Source organism: Oncorhynchus kisutch, linkage group LG5, assembly GCF_002021735.2.
Source record: "Oncorhynchus kisutch isolate 150728-3 linkage group LG5, Okis_V2, whole genome shotgun sequence".
In the NCBI taxonomy this organism is placed as follows: domain Eukaryota; kingdom Metazoa; phylum Chordata; class Actinopteri; order Salmoniformes; family Salmonidae; genus Oncorhynchus; species Oncorhynchus kisutch.
This window is the reverse complement of record NC_034178.2, coordinates 55,998,270-56,012,227: the sequence shown is the minus strand read 5'-3', so window position 1 is coordinate 56,012,227 and position 13,958 is coordinate 55,998,270. Positions and strand designations below refer to the sequence as shown.

Sequence of the window (13,958 nt, the reverse complement as noted above, 5' to 3'; positions counted from 1 at the left end):
CCAGTTGTCAGATACTGGTCAGACCTATTCCCACTGGTCATATACTGGTCAGACCTATTCCCACTAGTCATATACTGGTCAGACCTATCCCCACTGGTCAGATACTGGTCAGACCTATCCCCACTGGTCAGATACTGGTCAGACCTATCCCCATTTGTCCTATACCGGTCAGACCTATCCCCACTGGTCCTATACTGGTCAGACCTATCCCCACTGGTCAGATGCTGCTCAGACCTATCCTCAGTTGTCAGATACTGGTCAGACCTATCCCCACTGGTCCTATACTGGTCAGACCTATCCTCACTGGTCAGATGCTGCTCAGACCAATCTCCAGTGGTCATATACTGGTCAGACCTATCCCCACTGGTCATATACTGGTCAGACCTATCCCCACTGGTCATATACTGGTCAGACCTATCCCCACTGGTCCTATACTGGTCAGACCTATCCCCACTGGCCATATACTGGTCAGACCTATCCCCACTGGTCATATACTGGTCAGACCTATCCCCACTAGTCATATACTGGACAGATCAATCCCCACTGGTCCTATACTGGTCAGACCTATCCCCACTGGTCAGACACTGAACAGTAGCAATATGAAGGTAAGACTACACACATACACTGAGTGTACAAAACATTATGCTCTTTCCATGACATAGACTTACTAGGTGAATCCAGGTGAAAGCTATGATCCCTTATTGATGTCGCTTGTTAAATGCATTTCAGTCAGTGTAGATTAAGGGGAAGAGACAGGTTAAAGAAGGATTTCTTAGCCTTGAGACAATTGAGACATGGATTGTGTATGTGTATCATTCAGAGCGTGAATTGTCAGGATAAAATATTTAACTTCCTTTGAACTGGATTTGGTAGTAGGTGCCAGGTACACCAGTTCATGTCAAGAACTGCAATGTTGCTGGGTTTTCACACTCAACAGTTTCCCATGTGTATCAAGAATGGCCCACCACCCATATGACATCCAACCAACTTGACACAACTGTGGGACGCATTTGAGTCAAAATGGGCCAGCATCCCTGTGGAACGTTTTCAACACCTTGTAGAGTCCATGCCCAGACGAATTGAGGCTGTTCTGAGGGCAAAAGGGATTCAGCTCAATATTAGGAATGTGCTCTTAATGTTTTGTCCAATCAGTGTATGTCGTAATACGCTTAGGTTGTTGTTGTTTTACATGATAGATCTCATTTACATTTCATAAACACACTGAAACCTGAACAGGTTTAACTTAACTTGGGGAATTAACACACATTCTGTTATTTACAACATTAAAGAACTCACCTTTTAAAACCAGACTGAATGCTGTGCTCACCATTGTTTCAATAAGGTGAGTGCAGTGTTCAGTCTGGTTAACCAGGCTAACTCCTAAAGATAATGTATTTTGGTGTGCATCTTTCCTTCAACTCCTTTAGTTATTTTAAGGATTGTTCTAAAGCCCAAACTGTTTTCGTTAGAGTCAATGGGTTGTAGAAAAAGCTTTTTTCCCTCCTTATAACATTGGCATTTTTATAACCAGAAAACATTTCAATAATAAAAACATCCATATAGGTTTTTATACTGGAATTGCACTGTTTTAGGTAAGACAAAAACACTGTTTTAGGTAAGACAAAAACACTGTTTTAGGTAAGACAAAAACACTGTTTTAGGTAAGACAAAAACACTGTTTTAGGTAAGACAAAAACACTGTTTTAGGTAAGACAAAAACACTGTTTTAGGTAAGACAAAAACACTGTTTTAGGTAAGACAAAAACACTGTTTTTTATTTAAAGAAAATCTGTTTTTAATGAATTACTCTTCATCTATAGCACATTGAAATAAGTAGCTCTAGTTTTCAACAGTTTTCATAAATATAATCTATAAATATAAATTTTCTGTGGTCTCCATTGGTTTCTTTGTCCAGTATGTGATTGTTATTGTGGTTAGATGGTTACCTCCTCTATATAAGACCAGCCATACTGATGCCATTCAATGCCCCCTCACAGTGGCACAGACCTCCTTCCTCTACCGCCCTCCTCTCTGAAACACTGTGCCACACCATGCGTACATGTTTCACCCCACCCTGGCGGTCTTGAATGGCACAGAGGCCATAACATACACAACACATTACTCACCTCTCTCTCTCTCTCTCTCTCTCTCTCTCTCTCTCTCTCTCTCTCTCTCTCTCTCTCTCTCTCTTTCTCTCTCTCTCTCTGTGTCTCTCTCTCCTCTGAACTTTCCTGCAAATTATTTGTCTGATTCTAAAATGCAATGACAGTTCTGGAGCATTGGTTTGGAATGATAGGAAAGTAGTCTTTCTAAAGGAGAACTTACAGGCTAACTGCAAGTCATTACCAGACGACATCACCTTGCTTTCAGTGGACTCCGATATTCATATCCATATAAGAATAAACTATTCTGATAAAGTGATAACATAATATGGATATGTCAGGTCTATTGCTATTGAGTTAGCCATATTATGTTATTACTCTACATCCATTTTTCCTCATAGATTCATAAGAGGATACTGGCATCATTTACACATCATCATCTTAGAGCTAGTAGGTGGTGTTGGACTGCTGGAGCCAGTAAGTGTATGGGCTAGTGCTCCTCTACACTCTTAGAAAAAAGGTGCTATCTAGAACTTAAATGGATTCTTCAGCTGTCCCAATAGGATAACTCTTTGAATAACCCTTTTTGGTTCCAGGATGAACCCTTTTGAGTTCCATTTAGAACCGTTTCCGCAGAGGGTTCTACTTGGAAACCAAAATAGTTCTACCTGGAACCAAAAAGGGTTCTACGAGAAACCAAAAATGGTTCTTCTTTGGGGTCAGCCGAATAACCATTTTGGAACCCTTTTTTTCCAAGAGTGTAGTTAGTATAAGCTGGAGAAAGCAAAGTGAATCTATCATATTGTGATGGTAATGTATAATATATGTTAGAGGTAGTACTGTGAATAAGATAGAACTAGATCAGAATCCAGACTAATTCAACTGCAGCAGAGTGATGAGAACCCTTAACTACTTCTCTCTATCTCTTCTCTTCTCAATCTTCTCTTGATCTTCTCTCTCTCTCTCTCTTTCTTTTAATTATATATCTCAATCAATCTTTCTTTCTTTCACTCTTTCCCTGTATACTTTTCACTCTACATCGATCTCTTTCTTTTTTTCTCTCTTTCCTTTCTTTCTTTCTTTCTTTCTTTCTTTCTTTCTTTCTTTCTTTCTTTCTTTCTTTCTTTCTTTCTTTCTTTCTTTCTTTCTTTCTTTCTTTCTTTCTTTCTTTCTTTCTTTCTTTCTTTCTTTCTCTCTGCCTCTCTCTCTATCTCTCTCTATTCTCTCTCTCTTTCTCTCACTCTCTTTCTGTTCTCTCACTTTCTTGCTCTCTTTATCTTTCTTTCTTTCTCTCTCTCACTCCCATGTCGGTACAGGTTGTTGTTTTTTGAGTTGTGTTTTTCTTCCTCATGCTTTGCTTGTTACCCCTCTTTAGTATTGCAGCTGCTAGGTCAGGGTATCTCGTGTTTGCTCTCCTCCAGCCTTGTTGCTAGTCTTTATGTTATTCTGGTTTGTCCCTTCTTACCCCGCTGTCTTCTAGCTGGACTTAAGGGTAAGTGCTTCCCTGTAGCCGGCACAGCTCAGATAATCCCCGACGATTATCTGACAAATGCAACGTGCTTTCTCTCCTCTTTCCCTATCCTCCTCCTCCCCCTCTTAAGTCTCCTCGCTTCATGTCTTTAGACATTAGTAGATAATGTCTTTTTAAGTATTATTTCTTCTCAATTTGAAGTTTTAAGTACCTATTAGCTTACATTCTTGACAGTTTAGGATGCATGTATTTCATTCTTAGGCTTATAATTTGGCTCAGTAATGATTCTACTTTATATGATGGTTATTATTATGATTTTTTTTGCATAATTGCCTTCTCTCCTTAATCTTATTGGTGTTCAAGGACCCCTCAGAGTAAAGCATAGAGATCGCCCAATGTGGCATGATGCCATCAGAAAATAAAATTCCACAAAATGGCTGCTAGTTGTGACTCCATAAACAATTATGTAAATTCAATACATTTTTCAAATATATTTGCGTTTCAGAGAGCAGTAGTGGACAGTCCCATTTTTCCCGAACAGAACTTCAGGGCTTGTAATCAAGCTTGTTTTGTTTTAGAAAATGCTTTTCACAACATGAACAAATGATTGAACATTTCCATATTGTTAAATCCATTTTTCAAAGAGTAGAGCAGTTGGAAAGCTATGACATTTGACATTTTGGTTGAGATTAGTTTGGACCCTTTTAGCAGGGTAACCTGATTCCTCTATACTAACATGGGTCATGCTTTACTATCGAGGGCTCAATTGTTTTTAGTTATTTTCTTTAGTAATCTATTCACGAGAGTTGGCAAATATGCACGCGGAGTATTCTGAATGCCAAGCACAAGGAGTAGCCATTGCCACCCCTTCCCAAACAATACTCTGGATGAACCCCCTTAGTAGATGGGCCTGTAGACAGCAGCTATTCCCCCATAGTAGCACCTTTAGCAGGGAACAGATCTCATTTTGGTTTCTTTTGATTGCCCTTTGATTGCCTGAATTGGGGAACACCTTTGTTATGTATTATTCCGTTGATGGAATTACAGGATTTTAATATTTTTTCCCCCTGCCATCTCCAAAAGAATGATCTAGTTTTTGCATCTGTCGGCTTGATGCTATATACCTATGTACCTGCATCAAATTGTATTGCTACTCTGTTAGAGATACTCCGGTAGTTGGTATGCCTGTTAGTTGTGCTCTATAAAGATCATGAATAAACTGCAACATACTCAAGTATTGTCAACTTGCAAATGCCAAGAGAAAAAGGAATGCCCCAAAAAATGGAATCGAAATGTTGAAAATAGATCTGCAGATGCATGATTTAACATTTTGAAAGCACAATGAAAAGTCAAACTGTTCTATTTTGTCAGTGAGTATTTATTAATTACAGTATTTGCTTATGTTCAGTATGGAAAAACAATACAGTCTTTTGAATCAATCATCTTGTCTTTAGATGATGACGTCATCACCGATAAGAACTCACATAATATGATAATGTCCCCCTATAGTCCATTCAGTCTATTATTCCAAAATCAAACTCCATTTTCTCATTTAAAACAAACAGAAAATATATTCCCCACCCCCTTCCTCCCGCCCACCTTCAAGCATTTTCTATCACACATCGCACCTTCACTCTGCCCTTATCGCAAACTTTCTCTCACCCTCACCCTTCCCTGCCCCTGTAACTCTCCCACCCCTTCTACTATCACTTCCTCCCCCACTTTCCTGGTAGTCTGATAGTCCCTCATCTATTTTTCTCCCTTTGTCTCAGTTGTTCTCTCAGTCCCTTTCTTTCTCTCTCTCTCTCTCTCTCTCTCTCTCTCTCTCTCTCTCTCTTCACCCTCTGTTTCCTCTTACTCCTTTCATCCCACTCTCACACCCTTCACTTTTGAACTCTATCTCTCCCTACAAATTTTTTTTTTCTATCACATCTATAATTTCTTCCATGTCTCTCACCCCGGCTTTCATCTGTCTCTTACCCTGTGCTTACCCCTCTCTCCCTTTTAACTTGTGGTAGGGACTTTTTATTCAGTTCCTAGAGAAACCAGGGAGACATACACCATTATTTTGGTCTAGTCCACTCATTTAAAAGATTAAGAAACAAAACATCTCCTAATTTTACACTATAGAAGCCATTGAACCTATAGCTATCCTATCCTCAGCCGTGGCCCTCCATCCTCCTTGTATCTCTCCCTTTCTATGAACATGGGACTGACAGATGTCACTTGAGTTGACAGTTAGTGATGCTATAGTAACCCTCCTCCCAGCCAAGCCCACTCCCTTATCCACACGCCCCGCCCCCCTCACGTCATCCTCACTCCTTTCAGTGTCACACAATTGGACATGGCATCTGTCACTCACCCACCCTGAGGAGAACATGAACATCAACCCCACTCTTGTCTCTATATTGAGTACCCCTCTTCATGCACACCTCATCTCATCACTGATCGAGATCTGACTATTTATATTCTGTATCTCTGGGAAACGGGAGCAATATGTAGGTCTGTCTCATTTTTGATCAGGTATTGGTGATATTCTGCTTTTAGGCTTCTCATCGATGACTGTATTATTCTAGTCATTGTCATGTCAGACAGAATACATATTGTTATTTCAGAAGGTCATACATGCTAGTGTCTCCTGTACTTTCTTATGGTTCTCTGTCCTCAACTTATACACTACAGTTTAAAGTACATTTAACAATCATACAACACTAATCAAATACCGTCAAAACATGGGCACTCGTTACTCGACCAGCTCCCAGAATGCATTTGTAAGAAGATAAGCAGTTCCTTAGACGCTAGCGTGTCCGCTACCCAACCTTTATGAAACCTTTCTTCCCTGTAGAATAGAAAACACTCTCCTCTTACAGTTTTTAATCGACTAGCCTTCATCCTTAAACCAGAGCTATTTGTTAATCTCAATAATTTAAGAAATCACTCTGTTCTCTGATTTCTGTTTTTGTTTTTCAGCACACGACCCATCATTGGTCAGGAACTGAGTGACATTCACCAATCATTCTCGAATGGCAGAATCTATTGAATACACATTACAAATGAGATTTTCATCCTATTCAATTTAACCCACAACTTCCTCAATACACGTTTTGTATCTAAGATGCCTAAAATGGTAGCTATTGAAATGTTAACAACACATACAACAAAAAGCTGCAAGTTGATCATGTAAAGCTGTAAGTGTTTAGAATTGTCCTTAGCAAGAGCTCTAGTCAGACTGGCCCAGTGTGTTGTACTGTGTTGAGGTAGAGAGACATGCTATACTACTTTTCTGTTCTTCACTGATGCCCTCTTCCTCTGAATCCTGTCCTTTCCCCTGTGCTGGTTGGCTGGTTGGACACACAGACGCAGACAGAGCTCAGAAACACGGCATGGATGAGTTTATCTCGGCTAACCCCTGCAGCTTTGACCACGCCTCCCTGTTCGAGATCGTCCAGAGGCTCACGTTGGACCACAGGCTCAATGACACCTTCTGCTGCCTGGTGAGTGTCCTTCTCCGTACCCACAGTACCGTGGAATAAGGATAAATGCACACATTAGTAAAATGGATTCCCAAAAGCATCTTAAGGCTAAGTTCATCGAAAGAACCTTCATAGGACCAAATCTCCAAACTGTTTCCCAAAACCATTGTTACTTAAGTTGCACTTGAAAGCGCTCGTTATTTACCGACTACCTCAGAGCACTTGTAGAACTGCTACGTGCGTCATTTCGTTAGATGCATTCAATTGACTTCTATTTTGCTAATTGTAAACTGCTGTCTATAATTTTTGCCTCAATATATTTAATGATATGTAACAACAGGTGCCCAATGATGTGCCAAATCTTGATTTAGTGCATTATTATAGAGTAAGAATTAGAATAAGCTGCCTCAATATGTGCAGCCATGGGTGATAATATCTCTCTAGGAGCTGATCTGTAGTCATTATTGTGGAATAATTCTAATATTAAGGTAAGATTTGATTGAAGAAAGCTGATCTGAGAGCAGCACTGCCTTTCTTTTGATCCTGTAAGCATCGATACTATGCCTCAATGACGTTTTTAGTAAGCGGTCTCTATGCGTGGTGTTTTGGGAAACACATGTTACATCTTCGACCATTGTAGGAAAGATGCATCGTTAAAACACCCGTATGCCTAAGTTCCATCGCTATCGGAAACTCTCTCACAGAGGGATGCTAGCGTCAAGGTCATGGTTCAGTTTGGGACAAGTGTTTGTTTGTGATTGAGATCATGGTGCTATCCTGCTAAAAACTCTCTTACGTGGTGTTTAAGGGATGGTTCAGCCCGGGCCAGGTGTTTGTCCTGGATGAGTACTGCTCCAGGAATGGCGTGCGTGGGTGTCATAGACACCTGGGTTACCTAGGCGACCTGCTGGAGAGGGCAGACAGAGGAGCCATGATCGACCCCACCCTGCTGCACTACAGCTTTGCTTTCTGCGCATCCCATGTCCACGGAAACAGGTAATGTCTGCACCCCATTCAACCTGGATCTCCTGCTCGTTAATCCAAAGTCTTCACATTGGACCAAGAGGAAATGCTCAAGGTTAAAGTGCTGCACTGGGCTTACATGTCTCAGGCAGGGCAACCTACTCACATTATTCTAAATCACCACCATAGTCCATGGCAAGAAAGATGGCTAAACTTCAAACATCAAATATGCACTCAAATGTCTTCAAATGACAAAAGAAGAGAAGGAAGGAAGGAAAGAAGAGCTGGCCACAGTGAGAGAAGACAAGGGTCAGAGTCCTCTAAAGCATCCGAGCATCTTTTCTTATTGTTTTGGGATTTCCCATTGTTATTGTCATGAATGTTTTGCATATGATTTATTACTATTTTGGTAATTTTGTCCTGTATGTTATCATGTTATCATTTTGTCCTGTATGTTATCATGTTATCCTTTTGTCCTGTATGTTATCGTTTTGTACTGTATGTTATCATGTTATCATTTTGTCCTGTATGTTATCATGTTATCCTTTTGTCCTGTATGTTATCGTTTTGTACTGTATGTTATCATGTTATCGTTTTGTCCTGTATGTTATCATGTTATCCTTTTGTCCTGTATGTTATCGTTTTGTACTGTATGTTATCATGTTATCATTTTGTCCTGTATGTTATCATGTTATCATTTTGTCCTGTATGTTATCGTTTTGTCCTGTATGTTATCATGTTATCATTTTGTCCTGTGTGTTATCATGTTATCATTTTGTCCTGTATGTTATCCTTTTGTCCTGTATGTTATCATGTTATCATTTTGTCCTGTATGTTATCATGTTATCATTTTGTCCTGTATGTTATCATTTTGTCCTGTATGTTATCGTGTTATCCTTTTGTCCTGTATGTTATCGTTTTGTACTGTATGTTATCGTGTTATCATTTTGTCCTGTATGTTATCATTTTGTCCTTTTGTCCTGTATGTTATCATTTTGTCCTGTATGTTATCATGTTATCATTTTGTCCTGTATGTTATCATGTTATCATTTTGTCCTGTATGTTATCATGTTATAATTTTGTACTGTATGTTATCATGTTATAGTTTTGTACTGTATGTTATCATGTTATCCTTTTGTCCTGTATGTTATCATGTTATCATTTTGTACTGTATGTTATCATGTTATCATTTTGTACTGTATGTTATCATGTTATCCTTTTGTCCTGTATGTTATCATGTTATAATTTTGTCCTGTATGTTATCATGTTATAATTTTGTACTGTATGTTATCATGTTATAATTTTGTACTGTATGTTATCATTTTGTCATCTCTTTTTCTTACTAATCAGATACATATACTTTGTTTTCCACTATTCCTCTTCTCTTTCTCTTATTTTCCGTCCTCGTCTTTTGCTGCCCTGTTCAGTCTCATTATGTAGCTGTTGCTCATCCTGCCATGCATCCCTATAAATTCAGAGAGGGCAGAGGTTACTGGGGGCCACTGATGGGTTGTTGTGAGGGCGTCCACCAGAACCTAGGACCAGGGGCTGTGGGCTCTAAACGGGGAAGAAAAAATATGAGGTTTAGAAAGAAAAGAGAATCCAAATCATCCAAGAGCCCATCAGGTAAGATACTGTACTGTATAATAACAAACATTGAAGGTTAGTAAACATGCTGAAGAATGATTCTGGTTCACTCACACAAGCAGCAGTACAATCATGGAGACCTAAATTATGACACTGTTTTGGTGTAAATTGCTGTATAGTTCCTTTTTGTAGGGGCTCTAACTGGTGGCTCTGCAACTGCATGATTGGCTGGGCTGATGTTGTGTTTGCGTTGTGTTTATGTTTTGTTTGTATTGTATTGTATGATGTCATCCTCAGGCCTGATGGACTGGGAACAGTGAAGGTGCATGAGAAGGAGCGCTTTGAAGAAATCAAAGAGCGGTTGCGGGTGATCCTGGAACACCAGATCACTAACTTCAGGTGACTGCTTCCTACTGGTCATCCATCCATCCAAGCCTCATCTATTGTTCTGTTCATCATTGTTCATTTTTCCCTAGTGAGTTTCATTTCATTGTGATTCTACTCTCTTATCTTCCTGTAGATATTGTTTCCCGTTCGGCCGTCCAGAGGGAGCGTTGAAGGCCACTCTGTCTTTGCTGGAAAGGGTTTGTACATTTAGATGACTACAATCTTTTCTTCACATTTTGCAGAAACTTTGCAGGTCATGAACGATTCACATCTCATTGCTCATATAATCTCATATATACGCTTGAAAAAGGAAATAGAAAATGAAAACTATTGTCAGGTCAACTGTAATTCAGTGACGAGACTCTAAGGAAGACTTGTCCTGCCCTTTTTCTCACTTTCAGGTGCTGATGAAGGACATTGTGACTCCCGTCCCACAAGAGGAAGTGAAGGGAGTCATCCGTAAATGTTTGGAGCAGGCTGCTCAGCTCAACTACGCTAAAATCACAGAATACGCTCAAATGGAAGGTAACTATCCATCATTTACATAGATAGACACACCTTCAGAATGCAATAGCATTTACCTCTGTTGGTAAATTATAGGTTGTTGTTGTTTTGAAACATGTAACTGATTGTTTTTCTTTTGATGACTGTAACATAAATAATGACCTCTTTCAGTATTTAGTGACTTTTGAGTCCTTCTGGAGGTGTCAATGTGGAACAGGCGTGTCAACCATTCTGCTCTCTTTCAGAAGTGTCTTTTACACTTTGATTCATATTTTAGCATCCTACAGTGGGAATCATTTCAATATTAACCTGGACAAGAAAACAAGTACTGAAGAAACATACTGATATATATATATATATATATTTTTTTTACCAGAGATGTGGATTACATTTTTTTTCACATGATGAATTCAAGAGGAGCAGCCTATACAGTATTTTTTCATTTGACAGATTGGTTGTCACTTGTTTGTCACTCAGCCATTTCTCTCCCTTTTGTTTCAGGCAGGCTGTTTTAGCTGTGGTGTTCTGTACTGTACTCTACTGAACTGTACTGTACTGTACTGTACACTACTAAACTGTACTCTACTGTACTCTACTGTACTGTGGTGTTCTGTACTCTACTGTAATCTACTGAACTGTGGTGTTCTGTACTCTACTGTACACTACTGAACTGTACTCTACTGTACTCTACTGTACTGTGGTGTTCTGTACTCTACTGTAATCTACTGTACTGTGGTGTTCTGTACTCTATTGTACTCTACTGAACTGTGGTGTTCTGTACTCTACTGTACACTACTGAACTGTACTCTACTGTACTCTACTGTACTGTGGTGTTCTGTACTCTACTGTACTGTGGTGTTCTGTACTCTACTGTAATCTACTGTACTGTGGTGTTCTGTAGTCTACTGTACTCTACTGAACTGTGGTGTTCTGTACTGAACTGTACTCTACTGTACTGTGGTGTTCTGTACTCTACTGTACTCTACTGAACTGTACTCTACTGTACACTACTGAACTGTACTGTACTGTACTGTACTGAACTCTACTGTACACTACTGAACTGTACTCTACTGTACTCTACTGTACTCTACTGTACTCTACTGTACACTACTGAACTGTACTCTACTCTACTGTACTCTACTGTACTGTAATGTACTGAACTGTACTCTACTGTACTCTACTGTACTCTACTGTACTGTTCTGTACTGTAGGTGAAGTTGGCTTTCTGTATCGGTGTTGTGAGTAAAAATGCATTCAAATCCAAAGTTTTGGATTCATGCCCTGTTGATATACTGGCCTGGCCCCCATCTCTCTAACTCTAGCTGTATCCTGGCCTATGGCATATGGTGATTTAACAGTATAGTGTGCAGTATATATTATAGATCTACATTATGCAGTAAAGATAATCAGTAGCTAGAATCATTTCTCCCCTGAAGAGAACCTCCCTCCCTAAGACTCCAGGGCCTACAATCTAAGATTTATACAAATAAATCTTACTTGGCCCTGCCTCTCTTCTTCTCCTTTCCTAGGGACCCTTGTCCTTCTCTCCCTCTCCTTTCTGCCCTCTTTCTCCTTCTCCCTTTCCTTCCCCTTTGTCTTATTCCTCCGGCGGACCACTGCCCTCCTCTCCCTAGTCTTCTGCTGTCCTCTTCCTCCCTCTCCTCTTATTGGCTTCACCACATTTATCACCTCACATTTCTGTGATACTTGGTTTTGAAGCCAATGAAAAAGAATGTTGGGATTGGACAAAGACAACCCAGCATCTGTCACCTGCATGTGCTACAGGACACTATGGAAAGGTTTGTCTTTATAGGCATGGACTAGCCACTACATATCACACTTTACCTTTAAAAAATAGCCCTTTTGCAAATGCCATATACAGTACTCTGTTCTTGCTTGCATAACACCATTTTGGTTTCCCTATAAAGTCATATGCACAGCATGCATTGACATGCATGTCAACAGGTTGATCCAACATGTGTAGTCATTACATAGAAAGACATTCCTAGGGTGCCAAAGGTACTAGGGTGTTTATCCCTTACTATCTTGATCATATACCAAGTAGACTTTGTCCCCCTGTCCTTGTGATGCTATTGGTCCAATATCAAGAAAATAGTCGTAAAACAATCATTATTGGACCCAGTCATCCATAGTCCAAACCCAAGTCAGTACTCACCATTGTTGTGTTCATTAGGCCACCAAATGGAGGAAAACAAACTGAAACAGCGAAGATCTACCTGGACATGTCCAATAAGAAACGTTTTGTTTTGTTTTCTGTTACAAAAAGTTTTGCTATGGTGTGCCCTAATGAACATGACCCAGGACAGTTCTCTACCTTCCCATCTCCTCTGACCTTTAACCTCTCACCCTATCCTCTGACCCCAGCCTCTTGCATGTCCCAATCCTCCTCTTTTGTAGGGAGAAAGAGGGAAATGTTTGAGCACCCTGTCTTCTGCTTGGCGTCACAAGTGATGGATTTAACCATCCGTGAGTACCACCCTGTCTCTCCTCCCTCCCTCTTTCAACCTTCTTTGACCACATCAACCCCTCCCTCCTTCCCTTCCTCACTCCCCTCAGAGATGTCCACTCCTCCTTCCTCCTTTGTGCTTTTTTTTGGTCTATCGCTCATGTCTGTGAGAGCGAGTGGGGGGAGAGAGAGAGTCAGTCTGGTCTGTGGAGGTCTGTCTGAGAAGCCAGTACTACTAGGGGCCTACAGTTACCCATATATCTGTGACCCACATGAATGATCTGTCGGTCTGGTCTGTAAGCTTCTTTCTTTTGGTTGGACATATGCCCATGCCCACTCATGTGACTTGAATGCATTTTTTACATTGCTTCTGTGTTACCTTCTTCCGTCGTCTGATCATGTGTCAGTGTTTGGCACGCTCGCAACGCTGAGCTGTGCGCTGGGACAGACAGGTATGATGCTATGTCACTGCCAGAGACAGAGATGGAGGCCGTAGAACAGAGCAACAGTTGCAGGCAGATCTACAATACCAGGAGGACAGAAAGGATTGTGTGTACGCAGACAGAGTTCCTATAATATGTGTTTTAACTCAGCTCAACTCACCACGGGTCAATGTGTCCTGTCTTTGGTTCAAGCAGCTGTTGTTTGTCTTATGTCTAAGTTCATGACGGACTAAAGCTGTCTGTCTGTTACTGTTAACTGCATCCTGTTGTTGTTGCTTCTTTAATGTTGACTTCTCCTCAGGCTAATGTCTCAGCGTTTCAGAGTGTCTGTGCCAATCTGTATGTCTGTGGAGTTTTGTCAACTCCTGTAGCTACCTTACACATTCAACTCCTGTAGCTACCTTACACATTCAACTCCTGTAGCTACCTTACACATTCAACTCCTGTAGCTACCTTACACATTCAACTCCTGTAGCTACCTTACACATTCAACTCCTGTAGCTACCTTACACATTCAACTACTGTAGCTACCTAACACATTCAACTACTGTAACTACCTAA

The 13,958-nt window shown here is 40.4% G+C and overlaps 1 protein-coding gene across 15 annotated transcripts in view; it reads left to right on the top strand.

Annotated features, from left to right (window-relative positions):
- LOC109891290 (calcium-dependent secretion activator 1) overlaps positions 1-13,958 on the top strand; it is a 146,535-nt gene that overhangs the window by 110,886 nt on the left and 21,691 nt on the right. For 9 of the 15 annotated variants that reach the window (XM_031825447.1, XM_031825459.1, XM_031825455.1 and 6 more), the window contains exons 12-17: positions 3,583-3,594; positions 6,931-7,067; positions 7,855-8,042; positions 9,894-9,995; positions 10,117-10,180; positions 10,385-10,508. In XM_031825447.1, the coding sequence (XP_031681307.1) occupies positions 3,583-3,594; positions 6,931-7,067; positions 7,855-8,042; positions 9,894-9,995; positions 10,117-10,180; positions 10,385-10,508 (627 nt within the window). The remainder of the gene's footprint in view (positions 1-3,582; positions 3,595-6,930; positions 7,068-7,854; positions 8,043-9,893; positions 9,996-10,116; positions 10,181-10,384; positions 10,509-13,958) is intronic. The other 6 variants (XM_031825461.1, XM_031825460.1, XM_031825454.1 and 3 more) reach the window with 1 other exon arrangement.